Here is a 22085-nt window from a genome sequence, read left to right on the forward strand (position 1 = left end):
TGTGTGTGTGTGTGTGTGTGTGTGTGTGTTTGCAGACAGTGTATAGAGCGAGATGAATTACACATTGAGCTGAAGGGTTGCAAGGCTGAACTCTGTATGAGCCAAGACCAGGTAAATACACTTTCACTTTATTCCTTCATTCAGAACAGGTGTAGAATGTGTATTTTAGGGTCAGAAATGCTAGTTTTTAAATGCAGCCTGAATTTGTGTGTCTAGCTTTCAGACCTAAAAAAAGAGTTTGAATTAGAACGTCAACATTTGGAGAAAGAGTTACAGGACTCAAAGCAGGAGATGAGAAGACTACCACAAAAACTATAGACTAGAGTAAGGCATAATTGACAACAGAGTGGCAATATTTTGTTTCCAAGTCTCTGAACAAAGTTTCTGTTTCAGCAATGGATGGTTGTCTTTTTAAATGGTCTATTGTAATAATAAAATGCTCATTACATGTAGATAAATGGCATAAAACTGACATGTCCAATAAAGTCCACCACAAAATCATTATTTTATGAGTTTTATATGACATGGGAAGACAAGAAGACAGTTTTGAACACTGATTATTTTTACATGCTTGCTCAGTTATTGATTTTGTTTTTAAGTTTTAACCAAAAAATCTTCCATAGTGCACGGTTTATAATCTCTTCCACTTCACAGTACGATGTCAAAATACTTTTGTAACCAAGAGTTTTTGTTTGCCATGGTAGAGTATGATTTCAGTATGACTTCAGTCTCAAATGAAGTGCAATGGTCTTTATCAGGGGTTCTCCATTCTGGCCCTTGAGGTCCACTTTCCTGCAGAGTTTAGCTCTAACCTTGATCAAACCAAGGGTTGATGCTAAACTCTGCAGGAAAGTGGACCTCGAGGGCTAGAGTTGAGAACCCCTGCTCTATATTATATATATTTTAATCTAATTTTCAACCACTTTAAAATGTCAGAATGTGAAGACTGACGTTGAGAACGCAAATACAAGAAGTGATATCTGAGAGAGATGGTGAGTATAAAAAAAACAAATGTTGCTTATGCTTCTAGATCTGTTAATGTGATGTCACATGATTTGTATTTGTGCAGTGTCCTGAACAGCTCAGTGCTGGAACAGTCTGAGTGTGTGCAGAAACTGCAGACATACATTGGCAGCAGCATCACAGAGAAAAAAGAAGAGGAAGAGCTTAGATGACAGATACAGGTGTGTAAACACACAGTCCACTGAATTACCATCAGTGCATCAGTTATAGTCCTTTGAATTAATATGTTTCCTGTGACTGCATGAATGTAATTATTTTACAAATATGTGTGTGTGATTTAGAGAAAGAGAAGTAAGCACTGTAACTATCAGTCCAGCTGCTGAATGTTCGAGTGAATGCAGCCAATGGCATTTTGGCCATTCAAGAGAAAGAGCTAGGTGAACAGGTAAGATCACACATATGTAGACATGCATATGTAGCGTTTGCAAATAAATGACCAAAATGCAGTTTGACTGATATGAATTCATAAGTAGATATAGTGGTACTTTATTATTTGTGTAGACTGACCCGTTGTATTCTGGCTGTAAAGCTGGGCAGATGTTGAGTGTTTGGAGACATGCTGCTTGTTAAACTGCAGACTAGAGATTTAGAGCTTCACATGGAGAAAACACGACCACGCAACATGGTAATCCTGGAAAAAAAACATCCATATCACAGTTTTCACAAACATATTAAGCAGCACAATTGTTTTTTAACATTAGAAATAAATATTTCTTAAGCACAAAATCAACATCAGAATGATTTCTGAAGGATCATGTGATACTGAGAACTAGCAAATTCCGCTTTGCCATCATAGAAATAAATTTGATTTTAAAATATATTAAAATAGAAAAGAGTAATTTGAAATATTTAATAACATGATGTTTCTAAAAAAAAAAAAAGGCATTGGTGATGATAGCAGACGCCTTTCAAAAGCATAAAAACTCACTAAACTTCTGAATGGTAGTGTATGTCAGTTACTTTAATTACTTCATTAAAATACATTTTCAGTCAGAACAATTTTTGCTTTTATTAAAATCAAATCATCAAAAAATTGTCTGTTTTCCATGTTAGATTATACATCTATTTATGTTCTACCATCAGGATAGTAAAAGTAGATGGTTTTTAGTCATGATATTTTTTTTATGAATGATATATCTGTCTCCTCTCTACAGCAGCAAGTATAGTGTTTGCAGTCACAAATCAGTGTCTTTCAGCACCAACTAGAGGACAAAACAGCTCATTTGGAGGTACAGCAAGTACACACACAGGTACGCAGACATGCACGTATGCACATACACACGGGTTAGGGTCAAGTCTGGTTGTGGGGTCTGTTAGATTAAGGTCTTGTGGTCCTTCCATTAGAATGAAATTCCTCTTATTGGTAATGGATAAAGTCTGCACAGGTGCAAGATGTTCTTCTGTCATTCATATTGAGCTTTTTGCTCTATATAATTCACAGCGCTTTAAATGTGTTTACAAGGGTTTATTACATAACAGGTCTTCCAGGTGCCTCAGCTGAAAGAGTACAGTAAGAGCACCAAGGGATCAATGAATGATATCATTGAAACGGTGCACAGGTAGCACTCACAATCACCAGGACATAAATCTGTTAGTGTTCTGTAAATCTCTTTGGATTAAACCGGGTTAGTAAACACCTACATGACTGTCATGATTAGATTAAAGCTGACTGTTCCTCTGACCAAAGCCCTGAAGCCAGCTCATCCATAAACATCTGTCTCTCTTTGTGTGTTATCTTTCTCCTCTGTGTCTCTATCATCAGGGTGATGTCAGCCGTAGAAATGAAGGCAGGTCAGATGGAAGCAGTTCAGTCCAGTGTAAGTCAGCTGAACCAGAGACTCGCCTTTGCTGTCAAACATCTGGACACAGTACAAGGTGAGAGTGTCATCTGTAAGCAAGTGGGTTTTTACTTCTAATATACATGGGTTGTTTGTCTGCAGGGTTGCTAATGAGGAAAGAGCTCTTTGGAGAACCAAGAAAGCTACAAGATCTTCAGAGCCAGCATTGTCAGAGAGGTACAGAATCATGGGAATACATTTTAAAGACTGGCTTTTTTTACGGCATTAAGACTAATTAAGTATACTGTTATGATTTGTTCATGGGTTACGTAGAAAGCATTGAATTAATGATATTTTTTTCCTCATTTGGTGGCCTTATTGATATAAGACACAATCTATCTCACCAAGAAAAGAAAAAAAACTTTAAAAGCTTGTAGTATGAAAATGGTTATTTTATTTATTTTACAATTTATTTTTATACAAATTTAGAATTTTTTTTTAGACATGCAGTAGTATAAACAGTATTCACAGTATAAACAGTATAAATATATATTTTTTTTAATTTCTATTTGAATGTATTTTAGAATATAATTTATTCCTGATGCCAGAGCTGAATTATCAGCAGCCATTACTTCAGTCTTTACTCTTGTGATCCTTCAGAAATTGTTATATTATGATGATTTGGTGCTAATATCTTATTACTATCAATGTTGAAATATTTTGTGCTGTTTAGTATTTTTTTTTTTTTTTCAAAAAAGGCTGGATTTGAGTTGCTATAAAATTTGTAGTCAAACTTGAAGCTCTAATTTTAAAATCTGAATATTTCCAGCTAATTTCAGAACTGATTTTGTTTGGGGGAAAAAACTGATCTGAGTGACATCAGGTGTGAGTATATTAATTTCAGTTTAAACCAGTTTAAAATATGCAAATTGATGATTTGTGCTACTTCATGTAGATACCAAAGATGCAAATGATCATTTAGCAAGTTCTATTTCAAATGTGCTTGGCTCAAAAATCTGAATTTTTTTTAGATCTTTCTGTGTACTTTACTTTCTATTGTTTTGTGTGTGTGCAAGCATTGGTTCAGGAACAGGGTTTGATGAATGAATATAAAAGATTGAGAAGATCATCAATTCAGACAACTGAAGCCCTGAAACAAAAGCATCATCCTCAGTTTGAGAGCAGCAATCCTTCAACACCTGAAAGTAAGCACACACTGACACTCACTTATGAAATCAGCTGTTAGTGTGATGCTTTTTTTGCCCATTATATGCATTCATATGTATAATTTTGTAATATCTTTGATAATATAATTTGTTCGTTGATTCATTGATTTGTTTTTTTTTTATGTCTACTTGATGTTCGTTTGCAATTGACTTTCCTCAATCCTTCTGCTTCTCTCTCAGGTCTGCTGGGGGCACTGCAGGGTCTCAGAGGAAGAGGATGAGGAGGAGGAGGAGGAGGGTCAGGCCTTCACTGTGACACAAACACCCTCTTGTGCTGACACACATAAAAAATAGTGCTGAACACACCAGTCAATTCTCTGTTTAATAATTTAATAAAGTAGATTTTTGTTGCCTTTACATCAGTTAGGTTTGTATTTCAGATTTATTGGAAATTATCCCATATCCTTGAGAGCAATGAATATGAGGAAAATGAGAAGCTGCCATTGATAATGGCAAAGCTTAATTTTCTTTTTGTTCGCCAGTTTTCGGTGTCACACAATTCTTCAGAAATATGCTGCTTATTTGGTGCTCAAGAAACATCTCTTTTTTATTATTATTATTATTATTAGTGTTGAAAACAGCTGTGCTGCATATATATTTTCAAAATTCTAAGTGTTACGTTGACTTTTGACCAATTTAGTGCATTCTTGATTCATAAAAATATTAATTTCTGAATAAAATAAAAAGATTCATCCTGCCCCCAAAATTTCGACTGTTAGTGTAAATGTGAAGAAACAAGGTAGAACACAGCAAAACTTTCCCCAAGTTAATGGGGCTGTCCAGATCTTAAATTTTGAGGGAAAAACAAACTCTTTACTCTTTCATCATAACATAACCTTTGACTGTCCCTTTCCAGCTGAAATCACCTTTTCTTACAACCCTTCTCTTTATATGGAATGTCCATTTATCATCATCCAGTTGATACCAAAGGATAAACTCCTGATGTCTAAGCTCTATTGTCCCATTTAGCAACTTGTTAGCAGCGGCTTTAAAAACGTGGGTGGAATACTAATGTATTTGACGTTGTAGAATAAAAGATAAAAAAATGTACCGTTTATCACAGACCTTATTTCAGGCATTTACCCAAAAACTCATTTACACATAGCATGCACAGTTACCCAAAGCGACTTAAAAAAGCTTGTAATAGCCAGCAATATTTGTCAATTAAAATGTAAAATTCATTAACGTTCAAAAATACAGACTTGTTTTCAGGTTTTAGGATTCCTGCAGGAGTCTGCAGAGAGATACTTTTTGTCTACCAGGAGGGTCATTCTAACCGGCCAAACTTTGAACCTAACACTCATCACTTCTCTTCCAATTTGTGATGTTAAGTCTTTGTCTTATGGTCAAACTTTTCATTTTCCCTAAAGACACGCACTCTGCATTTCCCTCAAATGTGAAGTGACGTTGCTCATGTAACCGTTTTGCTGAACTGCAGCTGGCCTTGTGCAGAGTTCTGAATGCTAGGAAATGTGTTCATCAGTAATGGGTGATGTGACCCATGAAGCTCTATCAGAACCTCAGCGAGGAGAGATTTGTGACCCCACTAAACAGTTCATGCCATGATTGGCTGTAAATAACTGATCGGTAATCTCTCAAGTTCTTGATGTGAACACTGTAGATCTAGCCATGAAAATGTTCTGGAACATTGTATCTGAGTCTGACAGTTGTACAGATACCGTAAGGCATAATTAGACAAACACACTCACTTTCCAGCAGTCTCTTTCTTCCACACATACTTTTTGCTCTCTCTTTGGGAACGTTGCAGTTGGGGTTCAGGCCTCTAGCAGATGGACAGTGAGAGCTGCTGACAGGGCATATTTGCATGAGCCATGCAAGGACGGGAAGAGCAGTTTCCTGGGGGAACTTTTAGAGGACGGACCCACAGATGAATGTGCAGGAATGATAGAGACCACTGGGAGGGGAACTTAATGATGGATGATCCTTTTATTTCCTCTAATATCTTAGAACCCTTAATACATCCTGCGTGTGATAGAGGAAGGCTTTATGTTGTTGCACTTTTGCCGAAAGGGAGAGTTTGATCTCCTGCTCTCTATGATGTCATCAGTGCAGTCATCACAGTAGCTACTCTTTCGCAGCGTCATCAAGTGTTCACGCCCCCAGCAGCTTTACTCATCAGTTGTATTTAAATTCATCTGTCTCATATGAAGCTTTAGAGGAAACCATAGCAGGTAGATGTATGACTTTCAGCGTTTGGAATGACCCTCGTGGAGAAAACTGATGAAGGCAGGGGTTGTGCCCGAGGAAGCCAATTATAAACCTCCAGAATTTGATCAGTGGTATTAGCTTGTAGGAAGCAGCTGCTGGCTGAATGTTTTCATGAACTGAATCATGAAGAATCTTGATTTGAACATCACTGGCTTCAGCCTGTTCATTATATTAGCATTGAATTTACTGCCTGTTTGCAGCGGCAATACAATTTGAACCTCATAGATAAACCTCGCCTGTGATAACACTTTCTCTGCAGCAGTGAGCTCTCTGGTTCTTAAGCGATCATCTAGCTGTGTGTGTGATTTCAGAGTGTGCTTTTAATGCTGAATCTGAATCAATGCTGAATTAATGAGATTTCAATCCTACCCTTGTGAAAAAGCAATATACTTAATCATATTGACTGTGTACTTGTAGTGTACTTAAAATCTTAAAGTATGTTTAAAAAATGTTATGTATTAATGAAACAAGTCAATTTAAGTGTATTTAAAAGAGAATAATAATCTAATAATGTCAAGTGAAATGTTTTACTGTAAAGTATGTTTGGTTGTTTTAATGCTTTAAAGTACATTATTTTAATGTGTTGACTAACATACGGAAGCATATTAATACATATAAAGTATTTTATTATTATTTTAACTATAGAATTATTCAAGATTACATTTAAGTTTTATGTATTTTGCATGCACCAAATTGGAATTTCATCATTGCAAATGTGCAATTACATGTATTTAAATACATGATAAGATTTAATAAAAAATTATATAAAAGTATATTTAAGTTTATTGTAAATGGTACATTCCACGATACACTTTAACCACATTTATGTGTGTGTGTGTGTGTGTGAGTCTGTGTGTGAGTGGGTCGGCACTGAAGTATTTCTTCCTGGAAAAAAAAAATGCGGAGAATAAATGATGAAGAAGAAATGGGGGAAAAAGGAGGAGTGATGTCTACTGAGGCTGTGTTACTGGGTGTGTGGGTTTGTGTGCTTAGCCAACCATGGGTTTCTATTACAGAATGTCCAGTGTGATCGAGTGGTGTGAAGGCACGCACAAATTTAATCAACACTCAGATCATTTACAGCTTGATCCTGGTGGTTTGTGTGTATTCACTCAAGGTGGCTCATGGTCATTGCGTTGTGTAAAATAACCTTCATCACTTCAGTAATTCTCCTCCAGTTTCTCACTGGTCAGCATTATTTCAGACAAATATTTGAAAAGCCTATAACTATATTCTAACAAATAGAGTTCAGACTAACTACTTTTTTGCTAGTGTTTAGCATCATTCTATTACTAAAAAAATGGTCACTAAGGCTTGAAAGGCATTCAAAACTAGATTATAACCATATTCGTTTAACCATGCAGATTTGAATCATTTTACTGAAATATCTTTACACATCAGCAACAACAGATTCACAATCATGCTGTTGTACTTGAATGAGCTTATATTCAGACCAACAGCACGATTTATATTGTGATATTTCTATAACAATTAAATAACAAGAAGTACCTAATAAGACAAAATGTGACCATTTTTTCTTTTTCTTTTCCGCCAACTCGAAGACTGGAACAGAGTTGTGAAGGGAATGGAGCGAGAGCGAGAGAAAGTGTCTAGAGAAATACGAAACTGTCTGTTTTTTTAGGCAGGCTTACAGAGTGACTGATGTAAACTGGCATAGACTTTCTTAATAAAGTGACAAAAAGTAACAAAATTTGGAAGGAGCGTTGTGGCTAAATCTCAGATTGCTGATATAATTCATACACTTGTGAAGGCACTGGGATAGCGTCATTCACTTTCATTCGGTGAAGCTGTCTTTAGACCTGCATGGCTGTTTTTTTTTTTATTTCATGTTCATGGAACATTGAGAACAACATCAATGTTTTGTTTGTTTTTTCCCATATAGAAGGAAAACTGTACATTTTGAAGTTCATTTAGTCCGCTTTTAGGAGTACAGTAGCATATGTATGGCCTAAATACTTACAGACATGGACTAAAAGCCACAAATGTCCAATTTTGATTTCATTTGATCTTTAAAGTGACAGTTTGAGGCCAAGTGCCTTCTTGGAAATTGAAATAGAGAAAAGCTGTTTACTCCTGAAAACACTTAAAATCCCCATAGGAGCTTGTGTAGCCGATTGGTCTAGTTAGAATAAGACAACATGAGCTGCTGTTTCACTAGAAAACGATAACGATCAAATACATGCTAAAATTTGATGATGTGATTTGATTACTTTTCTTTCAGCATGACCATCAAAGCTGTCTTTTGGCATTGTATTCACTTCCACACATTATATTCCTAATCTGCACTGACACATCTCTAAGAACTGCCTTATCCTCACTTGTTTGCAAAATGCTGTTCTTGTGTCTTATTGGATGACTGCCCACCAGCTGATGCCACTAGCCACATTTAATAACGCATCACTTCCTGCATATTCATTATGGTGAGATCAATGTGACAGCTGTGTTGAGCACTGAATACACACACACACCGGTTTTATTTATATTGAATGAATTTAAAACTTGCATATTTGGACAGGCACACCTTTAAACACACCTGCAAAAATAAATGAATAAATAAAAAATTAGTTCAGATAGAATAAAAAAAAAAAATGTCCAAGATTTAACAGCTTCTGCTGCCATACAATCATATGCTCAAACATAGTTAAAAAAAAAATCTGAATCTGAAAATTTCTAATATTGAGCATATTGTTTTTTGGTTGTAAATGACAAACAGGTACATCACTAGAATGAGCTGATCATAGAGTGAGAGAGCAAGTGAGCTCACAAGAGTTTGCATGTAACCAGCAGTGCAGTTCAATTTGTTCACAACTCTCAATCATTATGCAGAATGAATGAACTTTCCACTTGCCCGAATATAGGACAGATAACTCTCTAGGGCTTCTGATGCATGTGGTGTGTCTGTTTTTTTGATATGCATATGCATTAATACGTTCCTTTAATACATTTCTTTAGCTAACAGCAGTGTTAGTATGATTTAAATACTAACATATTTATTAATATTTTGGATTTTATTGTTTTATATTTTCTTTTTAAGCCAAAATAATAAATACATTTTAAACTTTTAATTATTTTGTATAGTTTTTATTCATTTTTATTCGTTTTTTTTAAACATAAAATTAAAGTTAATGAAATCTAAATGAAATGTTGCCAAGCTGAAATAAAATGAGTTTAGTTTTTACACACAAACATGTTTGTTTTTGTAAAAAGTGGGGACATCCCATAGGTGTAATGGTTTTTATACTGTAGAAACTGTATATTCTATCGCCCTTCACCAACCCTACACTAACCCTCACAGGAAACTTTGTACATTTTTACTTTCTCAAAAAAAAAACTCATTCTGTATGATTTATAACTGTTTTGAAAAATGGGGACATGGGTTATGTCCTCATAAGTCACCCTCTCCTTGCAATACCTGTGTCATACCCATGTCATTATACAGAGTTGTGTCCTGATATGTCACAAAAGCAAGAGCACACACACACACACAAACACACACACACACACACACACACACACACACAGACACACACATGCACATATTATTTCATTTCAGTTAATGTTTAAGTTAATTTTAGTTCAGTTCATTCTGTGGAATGTTGGTCCACTCCTCTTTAATGGCTGTGCGAAGTTGCTGGATATTGGCAGGAACTGGAACATGTGCCCATTCAAGTCAGATACGACAATGAACTGCAGGTTGAGTCCCCATGAGGATGACAAGCATGCAGATGGCTTCACTGAGATGGTTTCTGACAGTTTGTGCAGAAATTCTTTGGTTATTCAAACTGCTTGTTGCAGCAGCTGTCCGGGTGGCTGATCTCAGACGATCTTGGAGGGGAAGATGCTGGATGTGGTGGTCCTGTGCTGGTGTGGTTACACATGGTCTGTGGTTATGAGGCCAGTTGGATGAACTGCTAAATTATCTTAAAAGCCTTGGAGATGGCTTATGGTAGAGAAATGAATGTTAAATTCACGGGCAACAGCTCTGGTGGACATTCCTGCTGTCAGCATGCCAATTGCATGCTCCCTCAAAACTTGCGACATCTGTGGCAATTTGCTGTGTGATAAAACTGCACATTTTAGAGTGGCCTTTTATTGTGGCCAGCCTAAGGCACATATTTGCAACTATCATGTTGTCTAATCAGCATCTTGATATGCTACACCTGTGAGGTGGATGGATTATCTCGGCAAAGGAGAAGTGCTCACTAACACAGATTTAGACAGATTTGTGAAAAATATTTGAAAGAAATATGCCTTTTGTGTAGATTAAAAAAAGTGTTAGATCTTTGAGTTCTGCTCATGAAAATGGGGTCAAAAACAAAAGTGTTCAGTGTAGTCAGTTCAGTGTATATACAGGTGCTGGTCATGTAATTAGAATATCATCAAAAAGTTGATTTATTTCACTAATTCCATTCAAAAAGTGAAACTTGTACATTATATTCATTCATTACACAGACTGATATATTTAAATTTTTTATTTCTTTTAATTTTGATGATTATAACTGACAACTAAGGAAAATCCCAAATTCAGTATCTCAGAAAATTAGAATATTGTGAAAAGGTTTAATATTGAAGACACCTGGTGCACATTCTAATCAGCTTATTAACTCAAAACACCTGCAAATGCATTTAAATGGTCTTTCAGTCTAGTTCTGTAGGCTACACAATCATGGGGAAGACTGCTGACTTGACAGTTGTCCAAAAGACGACAATTGACACCTTGCACAAGGAGGGCAAGACACAAAAGGTCATTACAAAAGAGGCTGGCTGTTCACAGAGCTCTGTGTCCAAGCACATTAATAGAGAGGCGAAGGGAAGGAAAAGATGTGGTAGAAAAAAAGTGTACAAGCAATAAGGAGAGCACTGTGAAACAAGACCCATTCAAAAATGTGGGGGAGATTCACAAAGAGTGGAATGTAGCTGGAGTCAGTGCTTCAAGAACCACTACGCAGAGACATACGCAAGACATGGCTTTCAGCTTTTGGATTCCTTGTTTGAAGCCACTCTTGAACAACAGACAGCATCAGAAGCATCTAAAGAGAAAAAGTACTGGACTGCTGCTGAGTGGTCCACAGTTACGTTCTCTGATGAAAGTAAATTTTGCATTTTCTTTAGAAATCAGGGTCCCAGAGTCTGGAGAGAGAGAGGAGAGGCACACAATCCATGTTGCTTGAGGTCCAGTGTAAAGTTTCCACAGTCAGTGATGGTTTGGGTTGCCATGTCATCTGCTGGTGTTGGTCCACTGTGTTTTCTGAGATCAACACAGCCATATACCAGGAAATTTTAGAGCACTTCATGCTTCCTGCTGCTGACCAACTTTATGGAGATGCAGATTTCATTTTCCAACAGGATTTGGCCCCTGCACACAGTGCCAAAGCTACCAGTACCTGGTTTAAGGACCATGGTATCCCTGTTCTTATTTGACCAACAAACTCGCCTGACCTTAACCCCATAGAAGATCTATGGGGTATAGTGAAGAGGAAGATGCGATATGCCAGACCCAACAATGCAAAAGAGCTGAAGGCTACTATCAGAGCAACCTGGGCTCTCATAACATCTGAGCAGTGCCACAGACTGATCGACTCCATTAATTCAGTAATTGAGACAAAAGGAGCACCAACTAAGTATTGAGTGCTGTACATGCTCATACTTTTCATTTTCATACATTTCAGTTGGCCAAGATTTCTAAAAATCCTTTCATTGTATTTGTCTTAAAAACCATTAACTGTCACCCCGTCCCGAATACGGGACGCCTACGGTTACTTCACTATGTTACAATCAAATCTAATCTAATCTTGACAAACTATATATCGTTGGAAAGGTCTAAGACTCCCAAATATATATTTTACCAATGTTTTTTGTTAAAAATGATGTAGGAAAAGAAATAGATTAATTTATGACAAGACTGCACCCTCAAAAATCTAAAAAACATGAAATAAACAATGGGGTGCCCTCACAAAGCTGAACTATATATATATATATATATATATATATATGCATGTATATATATATATATATATATATATATATATATATATATATATATATATATGCATGTATGTGTGTGTATAATGAATTCAGTGTAGTTTTAATGAACAATTCAAGGTCACTTTTAAGCATTTAGGTTTAGTTAAATACTAAAACTACAATTCAGAGTGCCTATTAGGGTTCAAAATGAACATATACTGTATGACAGCTTATTTATTTATTTATCCTGGAACAGGGACAATGTACCTGTTGTGCTACAATTTAAGTGTAGTGGTGATACAGCATTGCTAAATAATTATTACTAACCAACAACAATTCAGTCAAGATAACATTTTATTACTTTGGATTAAGTAACATGTTTTTTTGGGGGTTTTGCTTTAAGGCTTCAGAAAATGGTTGCATTGTATGTGCCATATTTCACACAGCTTTGTGAGGGCACCCCATTGTTTATTTCATGTTTTTCCCCTAATATAACTTTTGTGCTTTTCACTGTCTTGGGAGTACAAAGGACTCCAAAGACATCAGATCAGATGCATTCCATCTGTGCTGCTGTTTCAGAATGGAAAAGCCAGCTGATGCATGCTAATCTGCATCCAGCTCAATGTTAAATACATTGAATTACTGACACCTGTAAGCAACAGGTGCAATATGACTCATTTTGATTTAATGATAATAAAAAGATTATTAAGATGAGCAGTTCATTCTCTTCAGGGCCATTATGTATGACTTAAAAATTATTTTTTTTATAGAGAGTTGAATTCACACTTAACAGATTTTTTTTGTATGTACACATGGTTTATCTAGCCATCGGCACATCAAGCTGCATGTCAAAATTTAGCCAAAAGACTATGTGGTCCATTTATATTACCAGGCATATGGTTCACTTATATGTGTGTGTTTTGAATGTGCATAAGAGAGATGTTTTTGAGAGTGTGTATGTGTGTCTGCATTCAACAAGACAGCCAGTCTGATAGATCTGGCACAGAATATACAGGCATGGCTTGTATGGTCAGTATAGACACAAGTACACACACACATAGGAAATAAGGAGCTGAAGAAATCTGGGTCACTGTTAGTCAGCCGTATCCAGCTCAGAGCTGTGAGTTTTCAGTTTTGGGTGATGCCAAGGCTGAAAATGTGAAAGCATATCACAATTGCACCTGCAGAAAGCTTTTCTCTGAGTAAAGCGTGTTTCAAGAAGAATAAAAATCCTATAATAGAATATACAGCCTAAATGCATGAAAACATTATTATAGATGAACATGTTTTCATTATATGAGTCAGTCAGTTCTTAGACACATGAAAGGACAGCTTGTGTTATCTCCAGTACTCCAGAGACAGACTTCACACACACAGCCAACAGCAGTGATCAGCAGATCAGAGAATTAAAAAATGGGAAATAATCACTTACATAGCCTAGTGATATACAAAAATACAAAAATAATTGATGGATAATATTTAATCACAAAACTCTTCAAAACAGTAAGAATCCCCTGATCATGAGGAAAAACACAAATGTGAATTGTTTACACACACACAGTGCAGTCTGTTTGGTAAAGACCTTAAATTTACAGCCTGCAGAGATCACCTGTATTCTACATAAAATATTAATATTCTGTTAGAAGAAGTTCAAACGGATACAGTTTACCTCATTGACTCGTATATAAAGATCTTTCGACTTTCGACATATGCTTTAACACTATATGATAGCGCATGGGTTTAGGATGCTCCGGACCTGTGGGGTTGTTGTGAACTTTAATTTTTCGTGTTGATTTGCAACTGTATGCGCGGTAAAAGCGTGCTAATGGACACCGGATTTGTGCAGAATATAAGGGAATGAAGTGAACTGTTCCCAGGGTCTCGTGCCGGTTTTTCTGAGCTGTATGCAGACTGCGCACGCTTGTCCGCAGTAGCGGGTTGCGCGCGTGCGTTTGCGCGTACGAAGAGTGCTCTTGTAATTTCACGTCACATCAAGTTTGATCGGCGGTCCGATTGGATGATCTGCTGCGCTGTCCTGAATTGAGGGGCTCTCGCGCTTGTTTGCTCGTACTCGGTGTTCGTCCTGTACCCTGAATGCACCTCTCCGGCATCGCGTGAGGGAGTCGGTGCACATCTGGCGGGTTTTGTTGTCGCCCTCTCGCCCGGACTGGATGTTGCTCGTGTGCTGAAGAATTCTAGAGGTCGGAGACAAAATGAGGCGACGAGCGCACGCGAGCGTCCTGCTCCTGTCTTGGCTGGTGCTGCAAACCCAGGCAGGCTTTCCAAACCAGATCAATATAGGTGAGTGAGTTGATTATTTATTGATCAAAATATTAGACATCTCCTTCATTGGAAACGCGCCGATATATTCTTCTACCTGCTGCATCACCCACAGAGACACTCCATACGAGAAGTTTGCTCTACTACCTCTAGCACCAAACGGAGTGTAAATGATGTGAATGTTACAACTGCTTTCTCTCACTCTACAAGTCTTAAGTCAAGTAAATGCTCTTAACTCATCTGATCTCACATGCAGGTGGTCTCTTTATGCGCTCCACGGTCCAGGAACACAGCGCTTTCCGCTTCGCCGTTCAGCTGTACAACACCAATCAGAACGTCACCGAGAAACCCTTTCATCTGAATTATAACGTGGACAATCTGGAGTCATCCAATAGCTTTTCAGTCACGCACGCGTGTGAGTCTCTGCTCTTTTTTTCTATATACATTTCTGCGGGACGCCTCGCACCTGTTCTCTTTTAACCGGCTCCTTTAATAACAATATAGGGGTTGAATTCAGGTATATTGTGAAAAAATATTTTTCCATTGAGATGGCTGGGGAATATGTCAGATCTATCTATCTATCTAGCCTATCTATTATATAAGAATAGAATGAGTGCTCTTTTTTTTTCTTAACAAAGCTGGAGATTTGGTTTTCAACTTTGCTGGGACATATTGTGAGGAGGCAGGAGACAACCCTCAGATTCTAATTTTTAAAACAAACCAAACGCTATTCAAGCAATGAGTCACAGGACCTTGATCATGTTCACAATGTAGGTGTTAAGAAAATTCAGCTGCGTGGAAGTAAATCTCTTATTACAAGCATGTGCAATATTCCCTCACATCATGAATTTCATTTTCATGTCTCTTCTCTGCCCATAACATCTTAAATAAGACTGCTGACCTGTCTTGTTTCTGTTATGTCACGCTGAATCCTCTTGTTTACCTTGTTAAAAACTTTAAAGTTCATTGCATTAAGTGTTATTTTAGTCGGAGACAACAAAAGGCGGCAACATTAGACATAAAGTGCTGTACCCGTACACAACTGTAACAGACACATGTTCTGTTTGTCTCAACATGTTCAAGATTTTCTCAGGTGATTTAATAAAATAAAATGCAACCAAGTACAGTACAGTTTGTTTGTAGTAAGCATGTAGGATTTGGCTGGAGTTGACTGTCAAAATTAAGTGAAAGCCAGGGTTTTATTATGATGTTTCAATGTCAAGAAAAAGGGACAGCAAGCAAGTAAAAAAAGAAGAAGAAAAGAGAGCAGATAAAGACTCCTAGTGTGAAAAGTTGGCAAAAAAAAAGAGAAATGGAGAGAAAAAAAGGTGAAAAACTCTCCTGTGGCACAAGCCTCAGGTCTTGATAATGGAGAGATTGAGAGAAAAGCAGAAAGACTGAGGGAGAGAGATGATGATGAGTGCAGGCTGACATTTACACACATTCCCAAACCAGTGCAATGGTTAGTGCCCTCCACTCTGTGTGTGTGTGTGTGTGCACACGAGAGTGAGAGAGCTTTACCATCATTAGAAAATGCCTGTTTACAGCTGCTGTCATTACCATTTTGTGTCTTCGACTGGCCTGGCTGCTCATCTGAGCGTGTCTGTGTGAGAGAGAGACCATGTTTGTGAGCTTTTTGTTTCCTAGCTTTTCATGATGTTATGGCTGCAGTCATTGATCTTTCTTCACTGCCTTAACACACACACACACACACACACACACACACACACACACACACATTGCTTCAGGCATCTGGTTAGTCCATCAGAAAAAAACAGCTGGCCATTTAAAAATATAAATAAAGAGTTTGCGAGTGGAGAGATATACACATAATCTCTCAGACTCTGAAGGTGATTTTAAAGTTTCATGAATAAACTCTGCGGAGATGCTCTCAAAGCTTACTCATGAATAACATGACAGGAAGGACAACGTGCTTTAACAGTGATGCAAGAATGGTTCATAAATAGATATAGACACTTATTTTTGAATCAGAGCACGCACATTTGCATGCAGTGTTACCTGACGTTACCAAACGGTTCCTGAAAAAAAGGTTTTGACAGCTTACGTATGCAGTGTCCCTGCTGTTTTAATTGAGGCAATCTGCTTACAGGAGAGAAGGCTGTTGGAGTGAGAGGGTTTGGAAACAGGTTATTTTTCACTCACTCTTTTGCTCTCTCCAGAAAGGCAGTAAGCAGCTGTAACCTGCTGGCTCAGTTAGAAGAACAAATGAAGGAGAGAAAAGCAGAGCGAGAGAGAGACATGTAATCATTACCTCGCTTCTGTGTAATTTCCACGCCACTAGCGTCACCAATTGAAATAGCAAAAATAACTTTTAAATTCGGCTTGAAATAGAAATTTCGAAATGCATGTAATTGGGTTTATTACACGATTCTTCCATTTAATTAAAAAACATTTTTTGACCTTGTAATTCTTTATGAAGATGTCATAATCTTCCAGTGAAACATCAGACTTCTCTCAGGTGATATAGGCCATATTTATGTAATAATTTAATCCTCATAAACTCTGCCCATTTCTTACAATCAACTGAAGCTAGCATTATAGCCGTCTCTGTTGAATCATCAACCAGTAGACCAAACAAAGTCCCCGCTCGACTTTTTTTTTCCTCTTTGATAATCCCACAATAAATGTGAGCAGTACAAAAAATTTTTTTAAATTGTGACTTTGAAAGATAACTGTAAGAAATTTCTGATAACTATAACCAGAAATTTTACTTGTTGGCCATTTGGTTAAAAAAACACTCACTTTTATTAAATTTGTAAATATTCTGCAAAAAGAAACAAACAAACAATACGCTTCAATATGCTTTTTGAGTACACAATGCAAAATAGCTACTGATATATTGTTCACCTGTACTTGTTGTTAACCAGGTTTAAACACTTCTCATGTCTGTAATTGGTCAGACAAGATATTCCCACCATAAAATCTTATCATGGGTCGGTGTTGCTATGTTGGGCTGCTCAAAAAAACTGAGCATTAATTTGATTGCGCCACAGTATTTACACTTTTCAGGAAAATCCTAATACAAAATGGCTTACTTATAGATGGCCCTCTATGAAGCTGAGATAGTAGAAGGTATAGTAAAAAAAAAAAAAAAATTATAATATGTATATATATATAGATATATATATATATATATATACACACACACACATCTCAAACACACTTCAGCTTAAAGGACTGATTGTGAGAGTGAGTAAGAGCTGAATGTGTCTCTCTGAACTGCAGTGATCGTTTGTTCTCATGGTGAGAGCTGCTTTCCACTGAGGCGCGATCAATATAGAAAGAGAAAAGGATGGCACCTCCTAAAACACACACTAACTCTAAAACAGAGACCCAGACAAATGCAATTCTCCAGTTGTGTGTAGATATGATCCATATGATTTTCTTTTTTCTTTAGACACATTTCATAAAAATCCATTTGGTGAATTCAGGACAATGACAGCACATCTTTACTCACTTTGAATGTATGTATCACGCTGATCATTGTCCAAACACTTTGATTGGTTTTTGTAAAAACAAACAAACAAAAAGAGCACCAAAGTGATGACATATTTTTGAAGGTTAACCAGGCAGTTAGCATCACTCTGGTTCTGTAGTCATATTTAGCCACTTGTTATAAACTGCCTTTTTAAAGACAATTAAAACTCTATAGAAAAAATCATAGATTTGTTTTTGTCCCTCAAAAAATAAATTAAAAAATAAAATGGTGGTGGGCAGCATTACTCAATTGTGTATGAATGTATTTGCTTCGCTGTATGAGTGTTTAAGCATGTATGCTTTTAAATGTAGGCTGTGAATGTGTGTTCTTCTGTGTGTGAGGATTTTTAAACACTGGGCTCTCTTAGTAATGTGACATTTGCTTGTATTTTCCCCCCTCGTGTCCACATACCACCTATTCTTTTTTTCTTGCTTATTTGTTTGTATATCTTTTGGACACATTTAGGAACATTTGTCCCATATTTTTCCTTTCCTAGAATCAGCTAACCTCTATTCCTGTCGTAGTCTGTTAGTCTCTCCTATCCTCTCCCTCGCTCTCTTACTTTTCAAGAAGCAGGTGTTTGTGCAAGGCAAAAATAATTTGCTTCAGTAAACAAAAGTACAAATGTCCTACCTCTTGGTAATGTAAGGTTGTAAATATGCAGTAAATAATACAGCACTAAACCTGAATGAACTAACATTTCTGGGCATTCTTTCATAAATTACTGTAGAGATGTCAGTGAATTCAATCCATCTACTGTCAGCTTAGCTACTGTACAAGTTTGCCAGATTTAGAAATATTCCTTTAATAATTTAGGTGGCAACTGCATTTAGAGTATTTAAAATAAACTAAAAAATAAGTAATTTGATATGGATTTTTTTGATTAATTCACATCATATTCAAATACATGCCATCTGTGATATTAAAGCAGATGTCATAACCTTTCCGTTTCTGCAAACAGGTTATTGTCTCTTCAGATCGCACACACTCAGTAGATATAATCATAATACAAAATGCTTATGAGTGTTTGTGTGCCTAATGTTTGTTTATCCTGAAATGAACACTGACTCTGCTTCCGTTTTTCTCTTGGTCTTGCAGTCTGTTCTCAGTTCTCCAGGGGTGTATATGCGATATTTGGATTCTACGACAGGAAGTCAATGAACACATTAACGTCTTTCTGTGGTGCTCTGCACACCTCCTTCATCACTCCATCTTTTCCCACGGACACAGATGTGCAGTTTGTCCTGCAGATGAGGCCAGGCCTCCGGGGGGCGCTGCTCAGTTTGCTAGCCCATTATAAATGGGAGAAATTTGTCTACCTGTATGATACTGACAGAGGTGAGTAAACAGTAAAATGTAACATTTTATTGAAAAAACAAATGCAGGGTGGGGACGATTGTTGATAGGATTTTGAGGTGTGGGCATTGCACTCAAAAGTGGATGCATGCTTGATTTGGGATTTTAGTGGACTACATGGCCCTGGCCCTGTTTACACCTGCTATTAATATGTATCTTTGTTGATCTGATCATGAGTGGATGACAGTAAATACAAGTGTAAAGGGGGTCTAAATCATTTACAACTTGTCAACTTTCAACCTCTTCCAGAGGTAGTCAAAAACACATTTCACCTGATTCTTATTATTCTTGTCTCTACTGACTTAATATGTAATCATTGTAGAACGTGTTGTGAGAAAGTGCACCAAAACAAACAGATTACGGTTGAAATCGCAGATGCCTTATTTATCCTTTTCCATACGCTTACTTTCTAGATCACCCATAAAAAGTATAACATAAGTTCTTTCAGACAACAGTATTTGTGTGCTGCTCTCGTGGCTCCCTTAAATATGATTTAGAGTGTGATGAAATAAGGGGAATGTCTCAAGGAAATCCAGACACAAGTGGTCACAAGAGATGCATTTGAAACACATTTTAATACCTGGTGTAAATGGTAATGCGTCTCAGTGGACTTGTGATCAGGTCACTGAAAACACATCTTAATACCAGGTGAATACAGGGCCTATAGTAAACCTTTTCTGTTTTATGAATTGTATAGTTGTAATGTTTTCTTTTTTCAACAACAAATTTTATTTTTTAAATAAACATTGCTAATTATATTATACATAGTGACATAACACAGTCAAAAACAGTTTTTCTATTTGTTTGTGTTCCAGATCATCTGATGGGCATGCAGCCAACAATCACACATTTTTCCTAGCTTGTTTACTCTAAAGAGAGTTTAAGATAACTAGAGATATTGTTATGTTTTCTCCAGCGATTTTATTTAATAGAATAAATGTATCATACTAATGAACAGGGCTGCGTTTCCCAAAGGCATCAAGATTCTAAAGTGAAAGTGATGTGACATACACCCAAGTATGGTGACCCATACTCAGAATTCGTGCTCTGCATTTAACCCATCCAAAGTGCACACACACAGAGCAGTGGGCAGCCATGTGTGCTGCGGTGCCTGGCGAGGAGTTGGGGGTTCAGTGCCTTGCTCAAGGGCACCTCAGTCATGGTATTGCCGGCCCAAGACTTGAACCCAAAACCTTAGTGTTAGGAGTCAAACTCTGGCCATTAGGCCACGACTTCCTCCAAACTAGGGTTCAGAATTGGTCATATGAACTCTTATGTACAAAAGATCAGATTTTCTTCCATTGAAGCACAAGATGCTTTTTGGATCAATCTCAAACGATGATAAAGTGCAGACAGTCTCAATCTGTTACTACCCTTAAAATCCCCCGCAACTGTCAGCAGGGAGTTGGGCGGGTGGTGCCAAACTTTAAATGGTTTTACATAACCACAGGGCTTGCGCATCTGTTAAATACATTAAACAGTGACGATTTAAAAAAAAACATCTGCATGAGCGTTGGCTTGCTGGTTATCATAAACACTCCAAGACATTGATTTGTTCTGTTGAGATTGAATGCTACAATATTAGGCAGAGACTCTCAAAAAAATGCATTAATAATCTAGGTTAAGAGATATTTAATGAAGGGGCTGTAAAAGATTTTGTCCATACACTGTTTAGCAAGACCCTCTTAATCTCTAATGAGAAACTCATATTTAATCATCTTCAATAAACCTTTGCGGGTGTTATATATGGCCTTCTACTAATACTAACATGTATGACTTCTAGAGGTGAAGTGCTTGTATGAATGTCATTTGAAATCTCACCTCTCTTCAAGCTGTCAGTCTTGATTAATTGGTCACGGCTAAACAGCCTTGTGGCCTTGCACTCCAGGATGTATGCTAATTAAAACAGTGATTGATTGAATGTGTGTGTATGTGTTGTCCTATAATGAATGTGATCACAGGGCTAAAAACAAGACAGAATGGAACAGGGCTGATTTGTGTCCTTTATAGCCTTGAGCTGGAGGTTATAAAGGGTGTTAGTGAACATTTCTGTTACGTTGTGTTTGCTTTGAATCCTTTGGTGGAAAGTAAAGTACATCTGTGGTGCACTCTAAGGTAAAAAAGCTGTCACGGGGGCAGTATCCTTTCAGAAGGTACTAAAATATACACATTAAGGACCTATTCGTAATTTTAATGTTCTAATAATATGCAACCTTTAGGGGTAAATAATGACATATTTTGTACCATATTTCTGAGAGTGTCTCTGTTGTCTGTTAATAAATGCATAAAAATGTTTCAGAGGAGGGATGTAACAATCTACTCAACTCACGATTCAATTTGATTCATGATTTTGATTTTACGATTCAGGTTTTTAGCACTTGCATATTATTGCTCTTTTGTTGGTTTTGATTGCTTCTGTTGTCCTCATTTCTAAGTTGCTTTGGATAAAAGATTCTGCTAAATGACAAAATTTAATAGAATGTAAATGTAAATAACAAAACTAAATTGAAATTTTTAAACAAGCCCCAAATCAAATAAATAACTTAAACAAATAAAATAATCTCTTGATTTAAACAAAATAAGGCTTTGTCTGTGCTCTTTCCATTTAAAATGAGAGGAAACCGCTGCTTTTTAATCATTATCCAAACAAAGATGCTGCATACATGCAACATGAGCAGTTTTAATTCTAAATTAGACAGCATAAATTCA

The 22085-nt window shown here is 36.9% G+C and overlaps 1 protein-coding gene across 4 annotated transcripts in view; it reads left to right on the forward strand.

Annotated features, from left to right (window-relative positions):
* The first annotated feature begins 13724 nt into the window (after window positions 1-13724).
* The window catches only part of LOC128011519 (glutamate receptor 3-like), a 35561-nt gene continuing 27200 nt past the window's right edge, over window positions 13725-22085 (forward strand). For all 4 annotated transcript variants that reach the window (XM_052594016.1, XM_052594009.1, XM_052594025.1 and 1 more), the window contains exons 1-3: window positions 13725-14542; window positions 14778-14936; window positions 19119-19358. In XM_052594016.1, the coding sequence (XP_052449976.1) occupies window positions 14455-14542; window positions 14778-14936; window positions 19119-19358 (487 nt within the window). In that variant the 5' untranslated portion in view covers window positions 13725-14454. The remainder of the gene's footprint in view (window positions 14543-14777; window positions 14937-19118; window positions 19359-22085) is intronic.

The sequence above is a fragment of the Carassius gibelio genome, chromosome A5 (genome assembly GCF_023724105.1).
Source record: "Carassius gibelio isolate Cgi1373 ecotype wild population from Czech Republic chromosome A5, carGib1.2-hapl.c, whole genome shotgun sequence".
Classification (NCBI taxonomy): Eukaryota; Metazoa; Chordata; class Actinopteri; order Cypriniformes; family Cyprinidae; genus Carassius; species Carassius gibelio.